This window comes from Cygnus atratus, chromosome 31 (assembly GCF_013377495.2).
Source record: "Cygnus atratus isolate AKBS03 ecotype Queensland, Australia chromosome 31, CAtr_DNAZoo_HiC_assembly, whole genome shotgun sequence".
NCBI lineage: Eukaryota > Metazoa > Chordata > Aves > Anseriformes > Anatidae > Cygnus > Cygnus atratus.
In genome coordinates, this window is record NC_066392.1 from 527,326 (window position 1) to 549,199 (window position 21,874).

The following is a 21,874-nucleotide window of genomic DNA, read 5'->3' on the forward strand; positions in this document are numbered from 1 at the left end:
ATGAAGTCCTGAGCAACCATGATCTACTGGGAGGTGTCACTGCCCATGGTAGGGGGTTGGAACTAGATGATCTTTGAGGTCCTTTCCAGCCCAGGCCATTCTGTGATTCCATGATTCTGTGACTGGTTAAAAATAATTTTAAAACTTGGTGTGCAGAAGGATAAGAATAACATTATTTCTATCAATATAAAATGTTGTTAAAATATTAATAAAAATATACTTAAGGAAATAATTCTCTCATTTTCACAAAAGAACAAGTAGTCCTGTTAGGATTATTTCTAATAATACATTTTGATAATAAGTGTAATGACAAAAATGATATGATAATAATCACAATACTGAAGTAATTACTGATGATGATGAAGCATGTACAGAAATATTTTCCCCACTGCATCTTTGAGCTCCTGGTTCCTCATGCTGTAGATGAGGGGGTTCACTGCTGGAGGCACCACTGAGTACAGAACTGCCACCACCAGGTCCCTTGATGGTGAGGAGATGGAGGGAGGCTTCAGGTAGGCAAACATGGCAGTGCTAACAGTCATAGAGACCACGGCCAGGTGAGGGAGGCACGTAGAAAAGGCTTTTTGCCAGCCCTGCTCAGAGGGAATCCTCAGCACTGCCCTGAAGATCTGCATATAGGACACCACAATGAAAACGAAACAAGCAAATAATAAAGAAACACTAAACAGAAGGACGTGAGCTTCCCTGAGGTAGGCATCTGAGCAGGAGAGCTTGAGGATCTGGGGGATCTCACAGAAGAACTGGTCCACAGCATTGCCTTGGCAGAGGGGCAGGGAAAATGTAGTGGCCGTGTGCAGGACAGCATTGAGAAAGCCACTGCCCCAGGCAGCTGCTGCCATCTGGCCACAAGCTCTGCTGCCCACGAGGCTCCCGTAGTGCAGGGGCTTGCTGATGGCAACGTAGCGGTCGTAGGACATGATGGTGAGAACATAAAATTCTGACACAATCAAGAAGACAAATAGAAAGACCTGTGCTGCACACCCTTGGTAGGAGATGGCCCTATTATCCCAGAGGGCATTGGCCATGGCTTTGGGCAGAGTGGTGGAGATGGATCCCAGGTCGAGGAGGGCGAGGTTGAGGAGGAAGAAGTACATGGGGGTGTGGAGGCGGTGGTGGCAGGCTACGGCGGTGAGGATGAGGCCGTTGCCCAGGAGGGCAGCCAGGTAGATGCCCAGGAAGAGCCCGAAGTGCAGGAGCTGCAGCTCTAACGTGTCTGCGAATGCCAGCAGGAGGAATTCGGCGATGGAGCTTCCGTTGGACATCTGCTTTTTTGGGATGTGGTCCTGAACAAAAAAGAGGATGAGAGTAATATATTAGAAGACATTTATCAAAGGAAAACTAATTCCATTTCTCCTTTGAGATCACCAAATAAATTGTCCACTTTCTGGCTGATATTTGGCAGATTCCTTTCATGCATCCTGATTCATTCTGCCTGGGGGTGTCTGTCAGAACAGCCGGCTCTGCTATGGGTAATGCAGGAGTGAGTCCTGTCCTACAGCAAGAGGTGAAGAGGAACATTGGAGAATGTCAGATTCACTTCCCTCCTGATATCAAACGAGTTTTTCCCCAGTTTTGCTCCTAGTTCACCAAACTGTAGAGCAGAGCTGTGGAGGCTTATTGATTAATTTATTTATTTATTAATTTATTTAATTTATGTTCTAGCTGCCCCGCCACTCCTCAGAACATATTCCAAGCCACAAATCCTGGTATTTCTGCTGGAATTGAAGAAGTGAATCCTTGTGGCTCATCATCAGAGAAATCAGGATCATCATCACTTTAGTGCAGATTGTCCTTCAAGGAGGACAGCCAGTCTGTCCATCAAGTCTGGTCCCAGCTGTCCTGTGACAACTGCAGGAAAATTCTACTCACACCTTTGACTGAAAAGAACAAGGCCACTTCGGAGAGGAGAGGAATCAAGGCTCCAAGTGTCCATCTCCAGACCTCTCACCCTGTCCCCGTACTCCCCTTCCCCCAAGCACCCCGAGGGCTCACTCCATGGGCAGGTGAAACCCCCATCCCCAGGCAGCCTGGGAACAAGACCAGCAGCAGCACGGCCAGGTGCAGAAGCCAGGAGGAATGGCAGCGTGCTGCTGCCAGGGGAGGCAAGGCCAGGGAGGGACAGACGGACACTCAGCAGACCCTCCTGGGCTGCAGCTCTGCCTGCAGAGGAGGCAGCTCCTGCTCATTGCAAACGATCTGTGCTCACCTCAAGCCTGCAGACACCTCCCAAAGGCAGGGCACTGGGCATCGCAGGGTTTGCAGCTCCTAAAGATCAGGTAGGATAAAACCTGAGAGGACCACAATGATGATGTTGATGCAGTCTGTGGGCTGAGGTGTGGGAAGGGACTTTATGAAGTTCATTGATGGCATATTGGTCCCTCACTGCAATGCTCCAGGAGTCTCAGTCTCCTGTACAATCCTGACAATCCATTACCATGAAACCTGCCTCACCTCCACTGCAGTAACCTGAAAGCACAGCCTACAGAAAAAGGCTTGCCTTTCAGGTAGCCCCTGCCTTGGTCTTTCTCTTGAAACATCCAACCATAAATGCCATTCTCTAAAGCATCTTCTAGTCCTCGCTGGAGAAACAGAGAGACCCATCCTGACAGATGCTGTCAGCCATTGGATGTGCCAGCTGTAGAAGACCCCTCTGGCAACCCCACCTGCAAGGCCCTGCTGCCAGAGACTCACGGTGCCAAGAGCCTGCAGATCTGTCCTGCCACACGCTGCCCTCTGTTGCTGCGCTCCTCACTGCCTCCAAGCCCTCTCTCCTTCTCTCCTCTCCCTGTGCCAGCTGCGGTCAGAGCCCCCAGCCCTGCTGCGCTGTGCAGAGGAGCTGCTCCTGGGCAGAGCTGTCTCTCTGCACCACGGCCCTCTTGCCAGGAACTCCCCTTGGGCCCAGGAGCCCGGCCCAGCTCAGCAGCACAGCACCCGACCATAGCACCGCTTGCTCTGTGCCATTGGGCTCCCTCGAGGTGTCCCCAAGGCCTCAGGGCTGACAGCTCCCAAAGGCAGCAGGGTCTCTGCTGGGCTCTGGTGTCTGAAGCAGACTGAAGTCATCACCGACTGCTCCTCTTTGTAGATGTCAGAGATTGATTTTTACAAGTGTGATTTGTGCTGTTGGACTGTGGTTGTCAAACATGTTGTGCTTTAACCCGTCAGGCACCTCAGCACCACACAGATGGTAGTTGACACCCACCCCCAAAATATAATGGGTTGAAATACAGATTGTATTTCAATGGACAGAAATTGAAGAGATAGTAATAACAGTAACAATACTACTAATAAATAATAATAATTTTTATTTTTCTTATTATTATATGTATAAAGCAAGCGATGCAGAATGCAATTGCTCATCACCCACTAACCGATGCCCAACCTCTCCCCAAGCAGGGGTCCCCCTAAACCTGACCAGCCTGCATTATGTTCTCCTGTGCAGGTCCCTTGAGCTTACTTTGGTTTAGGGCAATACAAGCTTTCAGAAGGATTAGGACTATTTTCTTCCCTTTCTCAAACACTTCTTCTGCTAGGTTGCCATATGTGATGACGACATCAATGTACTGGAGGTGTTCAGGAGCTTCCCTGTGTTCCAGGGCAGTCTGGATCAGCCCATGGCAAATGGTAGGGCTGAGTTTCCTGCCCTGGGGCAGTCCATTCCAGGTGGACAGGATGCCCCTCCAACTGAAAGAAAACTGTGACCTTCACACTGCTGCCAAAGGGATGGATTATTAATTGTGGCATAGCGCTTGGCTGCCTTTGACTCCAGGTCGTACTGAATGAAGTTCTAGCATGCCCGGCACAGCAGCACTCAGCGGTGGTGTGACTTCATTCAGGCACAGAAGTCCACCGTTATCTTCCACTCACCATGAGAGTTTTGCACTGTCCATATGGGACTACTAAAGGGGGAGCAAGTGTTGCTGATCACTCCTTGGCTCTGCAGTCAATGAACCAGCTCATGCATGGGAATCAGGGAGTCTCTGTTAGTGCAATACTGCCTCAGGTGCACTGTTGTGGTAGCGATTGGCACCTGCTGCCCATTGGCCATCAGCACCTGCACAGCAGAAGGGTCCTGTGACAGAGTGGGCAAGGTAGACAGCAGTTTAAAGGTAGACCTTTGGATCTTCGAAGTACCCTCTCCTGAAGTAGTCTATGCCAAGGATGCAGAGAGCTCCTGGGCCAGTCTCAATGCAGAGCATTTATCACTCTTTCCCATTAGACTCACTTCAGCGTCCAATAGAGTTAACTGTTGGGATCGCCCTGTAATTCCAGAAATACCGGAGCAGCAATTTTCTCAGAAGAACCCCTTTTTGGCAATGTTTTTCCTTGCACTTCATGTATCCTTGCCTCTAGGGTCGAGGTCGATTTTTCCATCCCATTTTCTCATGGCCTTTCCATGGTCACACAGGCAAAACCACAGGATGGAAACTGGTCTGCACCCACTATATCACCTTTCTCAAGCAGAGGGATGCTTACTTCTGATAGCTGAGCTATTGGTTCGTGCAGGTGCGGAGGAAAATGTATTCTCTTGTAGTTCTTGGACCTCTTGAGAAAGTTTCTCTCTAGACGAGACACAGGCTCATAGGGAAGAAGAGAGACTTTCTTCATACTGCCAGAGTTGGCTACCCAGTTCATCCACTGCGGATTCCTCTTGGTCTTTCCAAGTCATTACTGCCAATGAGTTGGCATATGCTGATGGTGTGCTCTGTACAAACTTCTGCCACATGGGTCGTGTGCACTTGACTTCATCTGGAACTTTGGATAGCTGTTTGTTGTCTACGTTTCTACAAATCACATTCAGCATGGCTAATTCCCTCAGGTACCGGATACCCCTCTGCATGGTGGTCCACTTTCCTGGTTGACATACAAGATCTTTCTTGAAGGGAGACCTTTCGTTCAAGCATGACAGGATTAAGTTTCTTGTGCCCTTTTGCAATGGCTTTGTCAATCGCTCCTCCTCTAGAGGGGGATGCCAGCTGCTTGGCTTCCCTGTCCTCTAATTCCAGGCTATTGGCCCTGTTCTCCCAGCACTGGAGCAGCCAGGTGACAATGTGCTCACCAAGATGATGGCTGAAATCTTTTCCCTTATCTCATAGCTTACCCTGGGAAAGGGATCACTTGGTTTCTGATGTTTAGATGATCTCTTCTTCTTTGTCCTCCTGCTTCCATGGTGGCCCAACTTTGGAGAAACCTGCCTTATCTTCTTCTCCCTCCTTTCTTGTCTGGGTAGGAGTTTCTTTCCTTTCTAAAGAAAAACTGACTTCCACACCCATTGTTTTCTCTTGCATAAAGAGGCAAGTGATGCTGTCAGAGGTTGGTTCTCTGGCCCAGACATGGGGTCCATTGCAGGGGCTGGAGTGGCTGCAGGGCCCATCACAGGAGTTGTTCTGGCTTCAGGGCCTTTCAGAGCAGTTGGAGTGGCTGCAGGGCCTATCGCAGGTTTGGGAGTGGCTCTAGGGCCTGTCACAGGGGTCAGTTTCACTTTGGGCCCATCTCAGGAGCTGGAGCACCTGCAGGGCCTGCTGCAGGTTTTGGAGTGGCTGCTGGGCCCTTCACAAGGGTAGGAGTGGCTGCTGGGCCTGCCACAGGGGCTGGCGTGTGCCTGCAGGAAAAGTCACAGGGGTTGGGCAGGTGTTGACTGTGGCTTGTTAAGCATGGGGCAAGGCCCAGCACACTGCAGTGATTTGTGTCTCTTTGCAATTGCCAGGGTGATGACACACAGTTTTCACATTTTTCTTTAGGACTCTGCACTTGATCAGAGGTGAAGTTCCAAAGCACTGGAGGTGCCCCCTGCTCTAGCTGCCTGCCCAGATCCTCCCACACTCCCTGCCACTCCTCACTCTCCTGCCTCTGGACAGATCTCTGGATGGCATGCTTAAGTGGTTGTTTGACATTAAACAAAAGCTGAAACACATCCAGGAGACGTAACAATAGGAACATGCTGGTTTGACCATCCCAAGGATATTCAAAGCTTTGAAGAGCTAGTGTAACTAGCCTGGAGGAGAAGGGGGAGGTGAAGGAGAAAGGGAGAGTGAACCAGTGGGGAAAAGTGTCCTCCCCTTGTCTCCCCCAGGGCTTGGTTTCCTGAGGAGAAAAGGTCAAGAGTGTGATTCTTAATAGTTTCTGACAGATTGCTCCCAAGGTATGGAGGTAATGGCAATGCTGAGTACAAGTACCAGATTACTTTCATGACCAGGAATTTTATCATATCATAAGCCAGTGTTACACGATACAACAAAAGAATAAACTTGAAGCAGCCATCAGAAAAGATAAACAGCATGACAGGGGAGACATACAGGAAGTAATGTGCTGTACAACACAGTTCTGAAATCGAGCACAACACACCTGAGATTAAAAAAAAAAAAAAAAATCAACTTTGTGATTAGCAACCCTTAAAATCAACTCATGCTAATAAAGGCTTTCTTTTAACATGCTGTGGTCAGATCCGTCATTGGCTCAAACTTTGTGCTCCACGTCAGGCACCAAAAAGAGCGTGGTTTAACGCAGCAGGCAGCTCAGCACCACACAGCCATTCCCTCACACACACACCCTGCTACACCCCCAGCAGATGCGGGAGAGAATGAGGAGGGGGGAAAAAATAAACTGAACCAAAAACAAAAAAAAACAAAAAACAAAAAACATAAAAACAGTTTGATAAAACAGAAAGGGAAGAGAAATAATACGAACAATGATGACAATGATCATGATGGTGATTGCCTGTCCCGCAGCAGTGGTACCCCCTACCCTGGCCAGCCACCCCATATTGATTGTTCAGCACGACGTCTGCGGTATGGAACATCCCTTTGGCCACTTGGGGTCAGCTGTCCTGCTTCTGTCCCCACCAGCTCCTCAGGCACCCCCAGCCCTCCACTGCCGGGACACAACTTAGCCATCAGTGTGTGATAATCATTCTCCTCATGCTAAATGCAAAACACAGCATCATAGCAGCTACTAGGAGGAAAATTAACTTGATTCCAGCCAACACCAGGACACCCACAGACTAAGGGCATGATATCTCCGTGTGTGTATCAAAAGAGAAAAGGTGGTGGTGATTAATTCGAAAGTACTGGAGCTGAGCACGATGCAGATGGTGTGGAATATGGGGTGGATATTGTCCTCGTTTTGGCTGGGATGGACTTAATTTTCTTCCTATCACCTGGTATGGTGCAGTGTTTGTACATAGGACGCAGCTCCAGACAAAATAACAGCATGCATGAGAAGGAAGAAGAGAAAAAGTGGAATCTGGCAGCCTTCTATCCCGTACCCTTCTGTGATTCTGTGCTGTAATTCCATTCAACCGGTTACTGCTGTATTGTCCAAACTGTCCTGCAAACCCCTGCTGCTGTTACCTTGTGAGAGACGGCATAATCAGGGTGAGCCATCTGCCTGCAGACATTAACAGCTGACAGAATGCAGCATCTGTCCAGGGGAACCTTCAGAAACTGCAGAATTTGGCCTAAAGGGACCTCTTGACATTTTCAAGGAGAAGAGCCCAGTCCTGCAGCAGAGGAAGAGGAACCCCACCCATCAGGGCAGACTGGGACCCTGCTGAGGGAGCAGTGCCCAGGAGGAGGAGGGCCTGGGCACCATGAGGGATGCCATCCGAGCAGTGGTGCTGCTCACCAGGAACCAGGCCAGCTTCCTACAGAGCTGCCTTACGAGGAGCATGGCCACCAAGAAGATCTGAGTTATCAGACTCAGCTCAGATCCGTTAATATACGACGTAGATAAGGATCTATGGCCAACAGGGGAAGAGGTGCAGGTCTGGGAGCCCCTAGGACAGCCTGGTGTGGAGAGGATCAACGGTTCTACCAAGGCTGAGAGTCCCAACAGGACCCAGGTCTTTGTGTCCATGGCTCTGGCTGTTGTCTCTGCCACTGAGGCCTAGGAGGAGACAGCTTATCGGTAAAGCACCAGGGCCTCATTGCCTCCTCGCCCCCACCCATGAACCAGGCAGGGCTCGGACCATTCTCCTGCACTTGCCCATGCACATCCCCCTCTCCTCCTGCCCCAGGAAGAGCCCTGAGCACTGTGTGAAGGGAAAGGATCTCCCTTCCCAGGGGCCGGGGGTTAAGGCCTGACCCTTGTGCTTGGTGAAACACATCCAGTTTTCCTACACATCTGTGTCACCTTCACATTGCCTTTGTCTCCTTGTCCTCACTGCCTCCAATGCTCTGCTCTAACGAGCTCCAAGGGAGGCTGTGTCAGTGCTGGCCCTCAGGGGGACGCTGCAGGAAACTTGCCTCTGACTTGGACTTCTGGAGAGATGTCTTCAATTGTCTCTCAGTGCCTGAGGTTCGTGGGCTCCTCCCCAAAGCCCCCCGAGGGGGGATTGCAATGCCTTGGTCTGGGCGTCTGGTGCTGAGCTGGGCCGGGCTCCTGGGACAGGGAGAGCTCCTGGCAAGAGGGCCGTGGTGCAGAGAGACAGCTCTGCCCAGGAGCAGCTCCTCTGCACAGCGCAGCAGGGCTGGGGGCTCTGACCGCACGCACCCAGGCAGAAAGGGATTCCAGGCAGCCTGGAGGGTGCGGGCAGAGGAGAGCTCAGTGCAGAAGAAACCTTCACAGCCCTGCCCTCGGTAAGTCTCTGGCTGCAGGACAGTGCAGGGGACGTTCCTGGAAGGGGCTCCTGGGTCCGGGACATCTCTGCCTGGCCAGGAGCTGCCAGGATGTCTCTCGTGGCTTGTGCAGTGTGGAGGAGAAGGTGCTGCAGGGCAGCCTTGGGCAGAGGAAGGGGAGGGCAGGGGGTGCCTGCAAAGACAAGGCACTTTCTGCAGTCTCTGCCTGCCTTTTCCTGCTCTGATTCTGGGGCAGGCTCTGTGTTAACAGAGTTGTAGGGATTGCACAGGTGATGGAGCTTCCTACTGCATTGAACAGAGACATAAAGAGGTTAGTGAGGAACCTGAGAATATCCCTTCCCTTCTCCCTGCTTACAGACTGCACCAGGGCTTTTCTGAGCTGGTCTTTAGGACCTGCAGACAGGGAGATGTCCCCAGAGCTGTCCCCATCCCCGCGAGGTGTCTGCAGGGCAGAGCTGGGCACACAGCGGGTGGGATGGGGTCTGTGAGCATGGATGGGAGGAGACGTGGGGACAGAGAAAGAGCTGCTGGCAGGGACAGCTGCAGGCAGCAGGGACATGGGCAGGCGGTGAGAGGGAGCTGCTCCCTCCCTGCCATCCCCTGCAGGGCAGGCGCTTCCTTGCAGCAGCCCCTGGTCTCCTCTTCCCCTCACAGCTTCTGTCATGGCATGTATAATCTGGGGGAGGTGAGAATATGGGGTGTCTGAACCCTACATCTCAGTGGAAGTAGACACATTTGCTGCAGGCCCCCTCCACCTTCCTCCACGGAAGCAGGCACAGAATCACAGAATCATAGAATATCCCGAGTTGGAAGGGACCTACAAGGATCAGTGAGTCCAGCTCCTGGCTCCACAGAGGTCTTACCCCCACATTCCTACCATACGACAAGGAGCACATTCCAAAGGCTTCTTGCACTCCAGAGCTCTTTTCCCTCTGCTGGCTGTGCCGGGCAGATGGCACAGGGGTGTGAGGACAGGCTCTACCTCACCGACACCGCAGCCTCGGCACCGCGTTGGGTCCGCCCTGCCTGCCCATGCCTGCTTCTCTCCCTTGCCCAGCGTGGCAGCTGCTGGTGCCTGATTCTGACAGGGAGTGCTGTGCACGGAGGGTGAGGCAGGAGGAGATGCTCCCTGCTCTCTCTGCCAGACACCGGTGGTCTGTGTGCTGATTTCCTCTCTCAGGGTGGGGAATAGAGAAGACACACACGGAGTCACACGGCCAAACACCCCTCACTCAACAGAGGGATCCCCTTCCCTGGAACCCTCCTCCAAGCACATGGCTCTGATGGCACCTCTGTGTACCACTGCTCTGGAGCAGAGGTGGCCCATTGGGAGCTGCTGGGCAGAGGCATCTGCAGTGTACAGGACACTCAGCCAGCACAGAGCAGGGCTCCAGAAAGGGAAATAGACACGAGGTCCTCTTGGAAAAAGGGAATGTAGGGCTTTAATTGGGAATTTATTGAATTTTGCTCACAGACTTTACTCATAACACTCTATCTTTCCTTTTTTTTTTTTTTTTTTTTTTGTCATTTGGCAGTGTCCATGACCAAAGACAGGAAATGCCCAACATCAACTCTGTGAGTGAGTTCCTCCTGCTGGCATTCGCAGACACGCGGGAGCTGCAGCTCCTGCACTTCGCGCTCTTCCTGGGCATCTACCTGGCTGCCCTCCTGGGCAACGGCCTCATCCTCACCGCTGTAGCCTGCCACCACCTCCTCCACACCCCCATGTACTTCTTCCTCCTCAACCTCGCCCTCCTCGACCTGGGCTGCATCTCCACCACTCTGCCCAAAGCCATGGCCAATGCCCTCTGGGACACCAGGGCCATCTCCTATCAAGGCTGTGCTGCACAGGTCTTTTTCTTTACCTTCTTGATTACAGGATAATATTCTGTTCTTACTGTCATGTCCTACGACCGCTACGTTGCCATCTGCAAACCCCTGCACTACGGGAGCCTCGTGGGCAGCAGAGCTTGTGCCCAGATGGCAGCAGCTGCCTGGGGCAGTGGCTTTCTCAATGCTGTCCTGCACACGGCCACTACATTTTCCCTGCCCCTCTGCCAAGGCAATGCTGTGGACCAGTTCTTCTGTGAGATCCCCCAGATCCTCAAGCTCTCCTGCTCAGATGCCTACCTCAGGGAAGTCTGGGCACTTGTGTTTAGTGTTTCTTTAGCTTTTGGCTGTTTTGTTTTCATTGTTTTCTCCTATGTGCAGATATTCAAGGCCGTGCTGAGGATGCCCTCTGAGCAGGGAAGGCACAAAGCCTTTTCCACGTGCCTCCCTCACCTGGCCGTGCTCTCCCTGTTTGTCAGCACCATCATGTTTGCCCACCTGAAGCCCGCCTCCATCTCCTCCCCATCCCTGGACCTGGTGGTGGCAGTTCTGTACACAGTGATGGCTCCAGCAGTGAACCCCCTCATCTACAGCATGAGGAACCAGGAGCTCAAGCATGCCCTGTGGAAATTGATGACTAGATGTGTTTCGGAAGCAATAAATTTCCATTCTACCTCTGCAAATGACTAATAATATCAAAGACTACAAGAACACTTGATATTATATATATAATTATTTTTGTGTGTTTTTGTGCATTTCTGAGTGTTTTTATTACAGGACTTTCTTTGTTTTAATGCGGCTGACGTTGCCCATTAAAATGATATGATTCATCTCATTTCTTCTACAGTATGTACCTGTCGAGTGTAGCTCAGAGACTCTGTACACGAGGAGCCCGTCTCTCTGTGAACATAAACAAAGTGAAGGAGCCTGCACTGCCTTCCTTGTGTGACGTCCTTCCTCTGAGAGCTGCTCTGGCTCTGCAGGGGCAGTGCCATGTGCAGGGCTGCAGAGGAAAAGAGTCCCATGCCAGCAGCACGGCCAGGGAGCACCAGCGCTTGGGGCATGCAGAGCTGCTCTCTTGCCACTGCCAGCCTCTCGTGCTGAGCCCTGCTGGTGGGGTCAGGCCCGGCTGCTCCTGTAGCTTGGTGCCAGTGCTGCTGTGGGGCTGTGCTGGGACTGCAGGCAGGGACAGGCAGTGGGCACAGCAGTGGCACAGCTGGCCTGCGCTGCAGCACTTCCCTCGCTGGGGGGGATCTCCTTCAAGGTAAACTGACCAGAGCTCAAGTGCTCAATCTGCTGTGAGCACGCAGAGGAGAGCTCTGCAGCCCCAGGGCACGCAGCAGCCCCAGCAAAGGAGTCTGGCGAGTGATTTGACTGCAGGGGCCCGCCTGCCCTAGCACCTCCCAGAACTGGCACGGCACTGGCTCCTGTGTGTCAGAGAGGCTGGGAGCCCAGCAGCAGTGCCATGGGCTGGAAGGATCACAACCAGATCACTTCTACCTGGGCAGATTCTGGGCAAAAACTGGGTGTTTTGTAGGTGTGGTATTATGAGATCCGTGGTGCCTCAGAAGCTCCAAGTCCAGTAGGAAGCTAATGGCTCTTAAATGGCCTGTGAGGTGACTTTTTTCTGAAGTAGCTGACAGGTCATCCCTTGACTCCTGGCTGGGATCTGTTCCTTCAGGCTCACATCTGCTGATCTCCATGACAGGCCAGCAGATGCATCTGCTTTGCACACAGTTTGTGAGATCCTCTCTTCCTAAGTACTGGGTTGGCCCCATAGAGGAAGAGGTCTTGGTTTGGGGTTGTCAGGTCGATGTTTTCAGCTTCTGCCTGAACTCATCCTTCAGGGCTGCTTTTGTGGTGGTGCAGAGCTGCTGGGCACATTGTGCAGGGTGCTCCTACAGCCTTTGTGTGCTTCTCTGTGCTGGCTTGGGAGCTGCTTCTTTCTCAGGAGCAGAGTAGCCAACAGAGGTGAGACAGATACCCTGAGTTCATGAAAGCCATCAGAAAGCTGCCCCTAAGAAGATGACTGATATGGGGAAGTCAGGAGAAGGGTGGCCAGGAGAGATGTGAGATTTGGGGGAGGGAAGAGGAGCTTGGCCAGCAGAAGCTAATGATTTTGGAGAGGTAAGAATGCTCAGGTAATGTCGATCCCACCATAACGCAGACTTAAAGCAGTCATGTGAGGCCCTTACCCTATTTTAACCTGTAACATTCATACCTAAATCTAAATGCCACTCCACACCCTGACAGGAATCCACCGCTCTAATTTTTGACCACAATATCCCTTGAGCCAAAATTAGTCCATAACACCTTTTCCATTACCTTTACTCTGTTCCTCACCCTGATCCCTGCCCTTAACACTAGCATTTAAATGCTCTAATAAACACTAGTATTCTTGCAGACCTAAACAAAACGCTAAACCAAAGAGCTTGCCCATACCCTAACCACAGACCTGACACCCCAAGCACAACACCAAACCCTCCCACTCAATATTTGCTTAAGCTCTCACCCAGAAAGGTTCGCCGTAGTCCCTAATGCTATACATGAACAACTAACATCCAAACCCTGTCCTCCTGTGCATTAACCTCCTCACCTTCAGCTCCTCTCCTAAAACTTAACGTTAGGTTCTTGTTCCCTTGGAGCAGGGCAGGAACCGTGAGGTTGCCACGCAGTCGCATGGCATTCAGAGATGGATGTGAGGGGCCATGGATCTGATCAGCTTGTGGGCCACAAGGAGGAGATGGGTGGGAATGCTCTGATGAGCTCAGCTCTGCGTCAGGATCTCCTGCCCCAGCAGGAGGAATGTGACTGTGGCAGTGACTGTGAGGTCCCTTCTGTCTGTAGGTGGCACGTCACCCTTGGCTTCTCCCTGGGATCGGCACTTTGGGGCTGACATGTGCCAGTGGCCCTGCTAGGCCAGCAGAAGGCCCCTGCTTGGCATGCTGACTGTGGGATCCCCTCTGCCTCCATCCCCAGGAGGACCCAGACAGAAAGAAGGCGCGCATAGGGGTTGTCCTGTCCCTTCTGCTTGAGTCCAGCACTGGACAGCACGAGGCACAAGGCTTGGCTGTGTCTAGCCAAGAAGCTGCAAGGCCAGCAGCAGGCCCAGGGCTTGGGAGATGCTGGTGAGGTGACTTGTGTCTGCTTGGCTGACAGGCCGCAAGGAACCTGATGGGTTGGGATGCCTACTTGAAAAGTGGTTTCCACCCTGATGGAGCTTTCTTTGGTAGTAGGAAAGAGCAGGAGAGAAAAAACTGCCACAAAGTGCCCCTTGGAAGGTTGGCACTGGCCATGAGGAGGAAGAAATGTCCAGGGGAGCAACTGGTCTTGCTGCTAGAGCCTGAGGCAAAGAAGACATTAAGTGCCTCAGCCTTTACCTCATCTCTTGTCACCAGGTTTCCCCCACATCCCGTAAAGGATGATGATTCTCCGTAATCCTCCTTTATTAAAATATTTATATAAACAGTTTTTTATTTTTATTTTTTTTGTCTTTGACAGCAATAGACGGATTGAGCTCTAGCAGGGCTTTGGACCTTCTTATTTTGACCTGCACAGCCCCATAAAATTTAGGACACAGCTCCAGCCAAAATGAAACCATGCATGAGAAGGAAGCACAGAAGAGGTGGAACCTGGCAGCCTTCTGTCCCCTACCCTTCTGTGACTCTGTGCTGTAATTCCATTCAGGTGGTTACTCCTGTATTATCCAAACTTCCCTGCAGCTCCTGATGCTGCTGGTCAGAATTAGCACAATCACAGGAAGATTGAACTGTTTGCCTGCAGACATTAACAGCTGAAAGAAAGGAGCATCTGTCCAGGAGAACCTTGAGAAACTGCAGGATTTTGCCTACAGAAACCTCTTGACATTTAGAAGGAGAAGAGCCCGGTACTGCACCGGAGGAAGAGGAACCCCACCCATCAGGGCAGACTGGGACCGTGCTGAGTGAGCAGTGCCCAGGAGGAGGAGGGCCTGGGCACCACGAGGGATGCCATACGAGCAGTGGTGCTGCTCACCAGGAACCAGGCCAGCTTCCTACAGAGCTGCCTTACGAGGAGCATGGCCACCAAGAAGATCTGAGCTATCAGACTCAGCTCAGATCTGGTGTGACACCACACAGCTTAGGGTCTAGAGCCAGCAGGAAAAGATGTGCAGGTCTGGAAGTCCCTAGGACAGCCTGGTGTGGAGAGGAGCAAGGGCTGTGGCAAGGCTGAGAGTCCCAACAGGACCCAGGTCTTTGTGTCCATGGCTCTGGCTGTTGTCTCTGCCACTGAGGCCTATGAGGAGACAGCTTATCGGTAAAGCACCAGGGCCTCATTGCCTCCTCGCCCCCACCCATGAACCAGGCAGGGCTCGGACCATTCTCCTGCACTTGGCCATGCACATCCCCATCTCCTCCTGCCCCAGGAAGAGCCCTGAGCACTGTGTGAAGGGAAAGGATCTCCCTTCCATGGTGCCAGGGGACAAGGCCTGGCCCTTGTGCTTGGTGAAAGACATCCAGTTTTCCTACACATCTGTGTCACCTTCACATTGCCTTTGTCTCCTTGTCCTCACTGCCTCCAACGCTCTGCTCTAAGGAGCTCCAAGGGAGGCTGTGTCAGTGCTGGCCCTCAGGGGGACACTGCAGGAAACTTGCCTCTGACTTGGACTTCTGGAGAGATGTCTTCAATTGTCTCTCAGTGCCTGAGGTTCGTGGGCTCCTCCCCAAAGCCCCCCGAGGGGGGATTGCAATGCCTTGGGCTGGGCGTCTGGTGCTGAGCTGGGCCGGGCTCCTGGGACAGAGAGAGCTCCTGGCAAGAGGGCCGTGGTGCAGAGAGACAGCTCTGCCCAGGAGCAGCTCCTCTGCACAGCGCAGCAGGGCTGGGAGCTCTGACCGCACGCACCCAGGCAGAAAGGGATTCCAGGCAGCCTGGAGGGTGCGGGCAGACGAGAGCTCAGTGCAGGAGAAACCTTCACAGCCCTGCACACGGTAAGTCTTTGGCTGCAGGACAGTGCAGGGCAGGTTCCTGGAAGGGGCTCCTGGGTCCGGGACATCTCTGCCTGGCCAGGAGCTGCCAGGATGTCTCTCATGGCTTGTGTGGTGTGGAGGAGAAGGTGCTGCAGGGCAGCCTTGGGCAGAGGAAGGGGAAGGCAGGGGCTGCCTGCAAAGACAAGGCACTTTCTGCAGTCTCTGCCTGCCATTTCCTGCTCTGATTCTGGGGCAGGCTCTGTGTTAACAGAGTTGTAGGGATTGCGCAGGTGATGGAGCTTCCTACTGCATTGACCCGAGACATAAAGAGGTTAGCGAGGAACCTGAGAATATCCCTTCCCTTCTCCCTGCTTACAGACTGCACCAGGGCTTTTCTGAGCTGGTCTTTAGGACCTGCAGACAGGGAGATGTCCCCAGAGCTGTCCCCATCCCCGCGAGGTGTCTGCAGGGCAGAGCTGGGCACACAGCGGGTGGGATGGGGTCTGTGAGCAGGGACGGGAGGAGACGTGGGGACAGAGAAAGAGCTGCTGGCAGGGACAGCTGCAGGCAGCAGGGACATGGGCAGGCGGTGAGAGGGAGCTGCTGCAGAGCATACCTTAAAGTCTTTGTTATACACGAAGTCCCTTGATCTCTCCCTGTGAATCAGCATCCTTGCCACGTACTTGTCATTACATTTTGCACAGCTGGGCTAAAAGGGAGGCATTTCCACCTGCACTTGGAGCTGGTGCCCTCTCCTCCCAGCACAGCCCAGGTGATTTTTCAGCACAACATCTGAGAGCCATCCCCCAGCTGAGTGCTGCAAGCAGCCAGCAGCTGGGCACCAGGGGATGGACAGAGCAGCCCTCCTGGACGTGACCTCTGGCTGAGGTTTGCAAACTCAAAAACACGTACCACTGCACTGGAGAAGAGGTGGCCCATAGGGAGCTGAAGGGCAGAAGTGGCTGCTGTGTACAGGACACTCAGCAAGCGCACAGCAGGGCTTCAGCGCGGGAGAGAGACAAAGGTCACCTGGAAAGAAAGGCAATGTGGAGTCCTTTATGAGGATTGATATGAGTAATGCTCAAAGAAATTTCCTCTACAGTCTATATTTTTTCTTCTTTTCAGTCTCCCTGATGAAGGGTAGGAAATGCCCAACATCAGCTCTGTGAGCGAGTTCCTCCTGCTGGCATTCGCAGACACGCGGGAGCTGCAGCTCCTGCACTTCGCGCTCTTCCTGGGCATCTACCTGGCTGCCCTCCTGGGCAACGGCCTCATCCTCACCGCCGTAGCCTGCCACCACCGCCTCCACACCCCCATGTACTTCTTCCTCCTCAACCTCGCCCTCCTCGACCTGGGCTGCATCTCCACCACTCTGCCCAAAGCCGTGGCCAATGCCCTCTGGGACACCAGGGCCATCTCCTATCAAGGGTGTGCTGCACAGGTCTTTCTAGTTGTCTTCTTGATTACAGCAGAATTTTATGTTCTCACTGTCATGTCCTACGACCGCTACGTTGCCATCTGCAAGCCCCTGCACTACGGGAGCCTCGTGGGCAGCAGAGCTTGTGGCCAGATGGCAGCAGCTGCCTGGGGCAGTGGCTTTCTCAATGCTGTCCTGCACACGGCCACTCCATTTTCCCTGCCCCTCTGCCAAGGCAATGCCGTGGACCAGTTCTTCTGTGAGATCCCCCAGATCCTCAAGCTCTCCTGCTCAGATGCCTACCTCAGGGAGGTTGGGTTTATTGCATTTAGCTTTTGTTTAGGTGCTGGCTGCTTTGTTTTCATTGTGCTGTCCTATGTGCAGATCTTCAGGGCGGTGCTGAAGATCCCCTCTGAGCAGGGCCTGCACAAAGCCTTTTCCACGTGCCTCCCACACCTGGCCGTGGTCTCCCTGTTTGTCAGCACTATCGTGTTTGCCTGCCTGAAGCCCCCTTCCATCTCCTCCCTATACCTGGACTTTGTGGTGGCAGTTCTGTACTTGGTGGTGCCTCCAGCAGTGAACCCGCTCATCTACAGCATGAGGAACCAGGAGCTCAAGCATGCACTGAAGAAGCTGTTTCAGTTGTCTTCCAGAAGCAATTAGCTGCTGCTCTGCTGCTGCAATGGGAAAAACTCACCAAAAATCACGGTGTGAGACACAGCCTTGCAGTGCCAGGTACCAGGTCCACCAATGCTGGCCCCAAACTGTGAGAAACAAAGTTAAAATGTTACGTACAGAGGAGAGAAGATGGATCCTGAGGATACAGGGCTGCATGCACCTGTGGGCAGTACGGACACTGACCTGCGGTCTCAAGGCTCCCTGGGTGGGGAATAGGAGAAAGAGGCCAGTGCCTGTCCTGTGCCACCTCCCCGCCGGCCCTGCCCTCCCACAGGTGGAGTATTTCTCCCTCACTCGCGCACCAGCAGCGCTTTGCCTCCTCCTCCTCCACAGGGAGATGAGCCACAGGCCTGGCTGTGTGTGAGGGAGCAGCAGACCTGAGCAGAAAAAAAGCCAGTTTCATGGCACTGGGGCATCTGAAGGGGTCCAGCCCCTGTGGTTGGGTCTGTTCTCTGCAGCAAAGGGCTGTCACCAAGCCCCAGGTCTGTGGTTGCTCCTGCAGCTCTCAGGACCACTCCAAGGGCATCACAGTAACGATCCTCAGGACCTAGGAGGGACAGCCTGCCCATGGATCGCAGCAGGAGGTTGGTAGGATTCCATAGTACACAAGGACACGGACACCTCGTTGCTCTGTTTTCATGAACGTCTTTATTACAAATTGCTACAAATCCCTACCTGTAAAACAACTACATGTTGCAAGAAACTTATAAGTTACCACTAGGAAAGCAAATATGGGCTTGTTACGCTTTCCCTAAATCTGCACCAATAAATACTATTTGAGGTGCTACTGGTACGACACTCATGAATCCACTTGGTGGAGGGCACAAGGCAGGGCACCTTCCCCTTCTTTCTTTGGGGCCAGTCATGATAGCTCTTGAGTAACGTGAACATCATTGGGTAACCCTAACGACATGCCTCCAGGCTGTGTTTCTGGCTTTTTCCAAGGGTAAACAACTAAGCAAAAGGGTACCAGAGGGCTGTTGGCATAACTGCCTTGAATAGAGAGAACGTCAAATAGTTGTCTGCCTTGCCTGGTCTCGCGCAGGACCCTTCTGTCGTGGGGTTGCTGAGAGCCGAAGCAGAGCAGGTGCCGATGGCTGCCACAACGGTGCACCGGCAGCAATAGCGCCCTGACCTCCAAGTCCTCCAAGCTCAAGAGCTGTGTATTCCTTTGAGCAAAAAGTCAGGCAAAGGGGGCAGGAGACCTGCTTGGATGATCAAGGAGATCCTGGAGTGACTGAAATGGAAGAAGGAAGCATACATAATGTGGAAAAGGGGACAAGCCACTCGGGAAGAATATAGGGACATTGTCCGAGGATGCAGGGAAGCGACAGGGCAGTCCAAGGCCCATTTGGAGTTAAATCTTGCAAGGGGTGTCAAGGACAACAAAAAGGGCTGTTTCAAACACATCAGGTGCAGAAGGAAGACAAAGGAAAATGTGGGCCCACTGCTTAATGAGGTGGGTGCCCTGGTGACAAAGGACAAAAGGAAGGCAGAATTACTGAATGCCTCCTTTGCTTCAGCCTTCACTGCTAAGACCCGCCCTCCAGAATCCCTAACCTTAGAGACAAGGGAGGAACTCTGGAGAAACGAGGACTTTCCCTTGGTTGAAGAGGATCAGCTCAGAGATCTCTTAGGCAAACCTGACACCCACAAGTCCGTGGACCCCGATGGCATACATCCATGAGTGCTGAGGGAGCTGGCGGATGTTACTGCTGGCCCACTCTCCATCACCTTTGAAAGGTCATGGAGACCAGGAGAGGTGCCTGAAGACTGGAAGAAAGCTCATGTCATGCCGGTCTTCAAGAAGGGCAAGAAGGAGGCCCCAGGCAACTACAGCCCGGTCAGCCTCACCTCCATCCCTGGAAAGGCGACGGAACAGCTCATCCTGGAGGTTATCTCCAGCATGTGGAGGAGAAGAAGGTGATCAGGAGTAGTCAGCAGGGGTTCACCAAGGGAAACCGTGCTCCACCAACTTGATAGCCTTCTATGATGGAGCGACTAGCTGAGTGGGTGAGGGAGAGCAGTGGATGTTGTGTACCTTGACTTCAGCAAGGCTTTCAGCACTGTCTCCCATAACACCCTCACAGGCCAGCCCAGGAAGTGTGGGATGGATGAGTGGTCAGTGAGGTGGATTGTGAGCTGGCTGGATGGCAGAGTTCAGAGGGTTGTGCTTAGTGGAGCAGAGTCTAGTTGGAGGCCTGTTTGTCAGCACTGCCATATTCACCTACCTGAAGCCCCCCTCCATCTCTTCCCCATGCCTGGACCTGGTGGTTTCAGCTCTGTACTCAGTGTTGCCTCCAGCAGTGAAACCCTCTTCTACAGCACGAGGAACAAGGAGCTAAAGGAGGCACTGAGGATGTTATTCTAATATACAGCATTTCCCCATCAGTGAGGTACCTGCACATCTTCCTCACATATACCCGGGCAAGGCAGAAACACCTTTGCTCATGTATTTCAAAATTGACTTTCATTCTTTGCAATATTATTCCAATTAAAATATTTGTTCTTAACCTCACTTGTTCTACCTTTTGTTGTTGTTGTTGTTTTGTTTTGTTTTTGAACACAAAGAGCTCATGTACAAGTGCTGATAAGCTCTTTTTATTTAAGGAAATAAAGGAACCAGCAGGTAGTCATTTTCTGTGACTCTTGTTTCTCATGATTTCTCTTCAGGTACAGCAGAGGTTGTGGGATTTAAGAGCCCAGCTGCAATGTGGAGGCAAAGCAGAGATGTGGCTGAGGGACTCGAAGGTTTTTCTGCGGTAGTCTGTACCAAAAAGTTCTCCTAGGCCTCTGAATTCAGTAAAAGAGATCAAGCATGAGAAGAGCATGTATTGAGGGGAAGGCCATGAAAAGCCACCAGGACAAGGGCCAGTTTCTGCCCCTGCAGGGGACTGACCCTGGGCAAGGCCCAGCTTGGGAAGCAGCCCCAACGGACGTTCTTGGTGGGCAGTGAGCTGGGCAGGAGGCAGCCGTGTGCCCTGGCAGCACAGGAGGGAAGGCTGAGGGGCACCTCACCGCAGCCTGCCAGGAGCTGCAGGGACGTCAGGAAGAGCCCAGGGCCAGGCTCTGCCCCGTGGTGCACAGGGAGCCCTCCTCCTGCCACGCCGCGTGCCCTGGCTGCAGCAGAGGGGACCCCCAGCCAGCCCCTGCATGGGGCTCTGCCACACGCCTCGCCCCGGCCCTCTCCAGCGCCCTCCTTGCTGCTCTCTGATGCACGCCAGCACCTCCCCGTGTGTGCCAGCCAGCACATCTGCTGAGGGCCAGTGCGGCTGCTGCAGGGGCAGGCAGCATGGCCCTTGCAGCCCCCTGCCCTGGGCCTGCCCCTCCCCTTGCCCTCGGCCCCAGCCTTGTCTCTGCTGACAGGAGCGCTCTTGGCATGCGCTTCCTGGCCTCCCCTCCCCTGCGCACAGCTGCTGCCCACTCAGGCTGCTGGCACAAACGTGTCCTCACAAGCAGCACCACCCCTTGGGCTGCTTCTCCTGGCCTCCCCCAGCTACTGCCTTGGCTCCTTGTCTCTGCTGGGCCCCACCTCCTGCACCGAATTGCATCCCTTGGCTGTCAGCTCCCCCTCCCCTGCCCTGTGGGGTGACAGAGCCACGGTGGGGCTTGTTACCTTTATTTGATGTAGTTCTTGTGTAATTGGCATTGGTGGTGGCACAAAAAGACAGCTCCTTCAGCAGTGATGTACGTCCTTCTTCATGTTAGGACACAACTCAAAGTCCTTCACTCTGCTTTATCTCACAGATGAACTGGATTAGGTCTCCTTGATCATTCTGAGGCACAATGGCTGAGGCTTTTTGCCTTCTGCTACTCCAGCACAATATGTGTGACTTTCCCTTACTCTGCGCATTGACCTGACGGGTCATTTCACATTTTCACTTTCAAAACCTCAGTTGCACAGGGACCATTTCCAAAGTGGGGCAAGCTGATGGCTTCTGGCTCAGCCATTTGAAGCGTGCTATACTTGAGTTTTGCAGCCTGAGTTTGCTAAAGATGACCCAGGAAGGTAAATGCATGTTCAAGTGTCTAGCAGGAATAAGGGAAAGTATCTCAGGTTCCCAATGGCCGTTTCAAATTTAGGTCAATCCCAGGAACCCACTGAACTAGGGTGTTGTCTTTGAAGGGGTTTCCTGTGCTGGGCTGGGCTGCAGTTACAGGGACAAAGACCACTGCTGGCAGTGGAGGTGCCCTGGGAACTCCACCTGGCTCCACCTGATTTTCCCAAAGGGCTCCGGTCTCCTGCAGGTCTTTTCTGACATCTGCCAGTCCAGGGAAGTGCCTCAAACAGAATGTGGCCACAGGAGGTTTTCCCTGGTTATGCTTATGGTCAGACAGCAAAGTTCTACCTCAATACCCAGTAATTTTTTTAGTACTCAACTAATAAAGCAAACACTCATCAGGTCAAA

The 21,874-nt window shown here is 52.8% G+C and overlaps 1 protein-coding gene and 1 pseudogene across 1 annotated transcript; one reads left to right on the forward strand and one right to left on the reverse strand.

Annotated features, from left to right (window-relative positions):
• Positions 1–347: 347 nt before the first annotated feature.
• On the reverse strand, positions 348–1,283 carry LOC118261276 (olfactory receptor 14C36-like). The gene has a single exon (XM_035572036.2). The coding sequence runs from the start codon at positions 1,281–1,283 to the stop codon at positions 348–350; it is 936 nt and encodes a 311-aa protein (XP_035427929.2).
• An 8,868-nt stretch (positions 1,284–10,151) lies between these two features.
• Positions 10,152–11,114, forward strand: LOC118261277 (olfactory receptor 14C36-like; annotated as a pseudogene).
• The last annotated feature ends 10,760 nt before the right edge of the window (positions 11,115–21,874 follow it).

Coding starts and splice junctions, on each gene's coding strand:
- LOC118261276 (XM_035572036.2), bottom strand. CDS start 1,283: ATGTCCAACGGAAGCTCCATCGCCGAATTCCTCCTGCTGGCATTCGCA.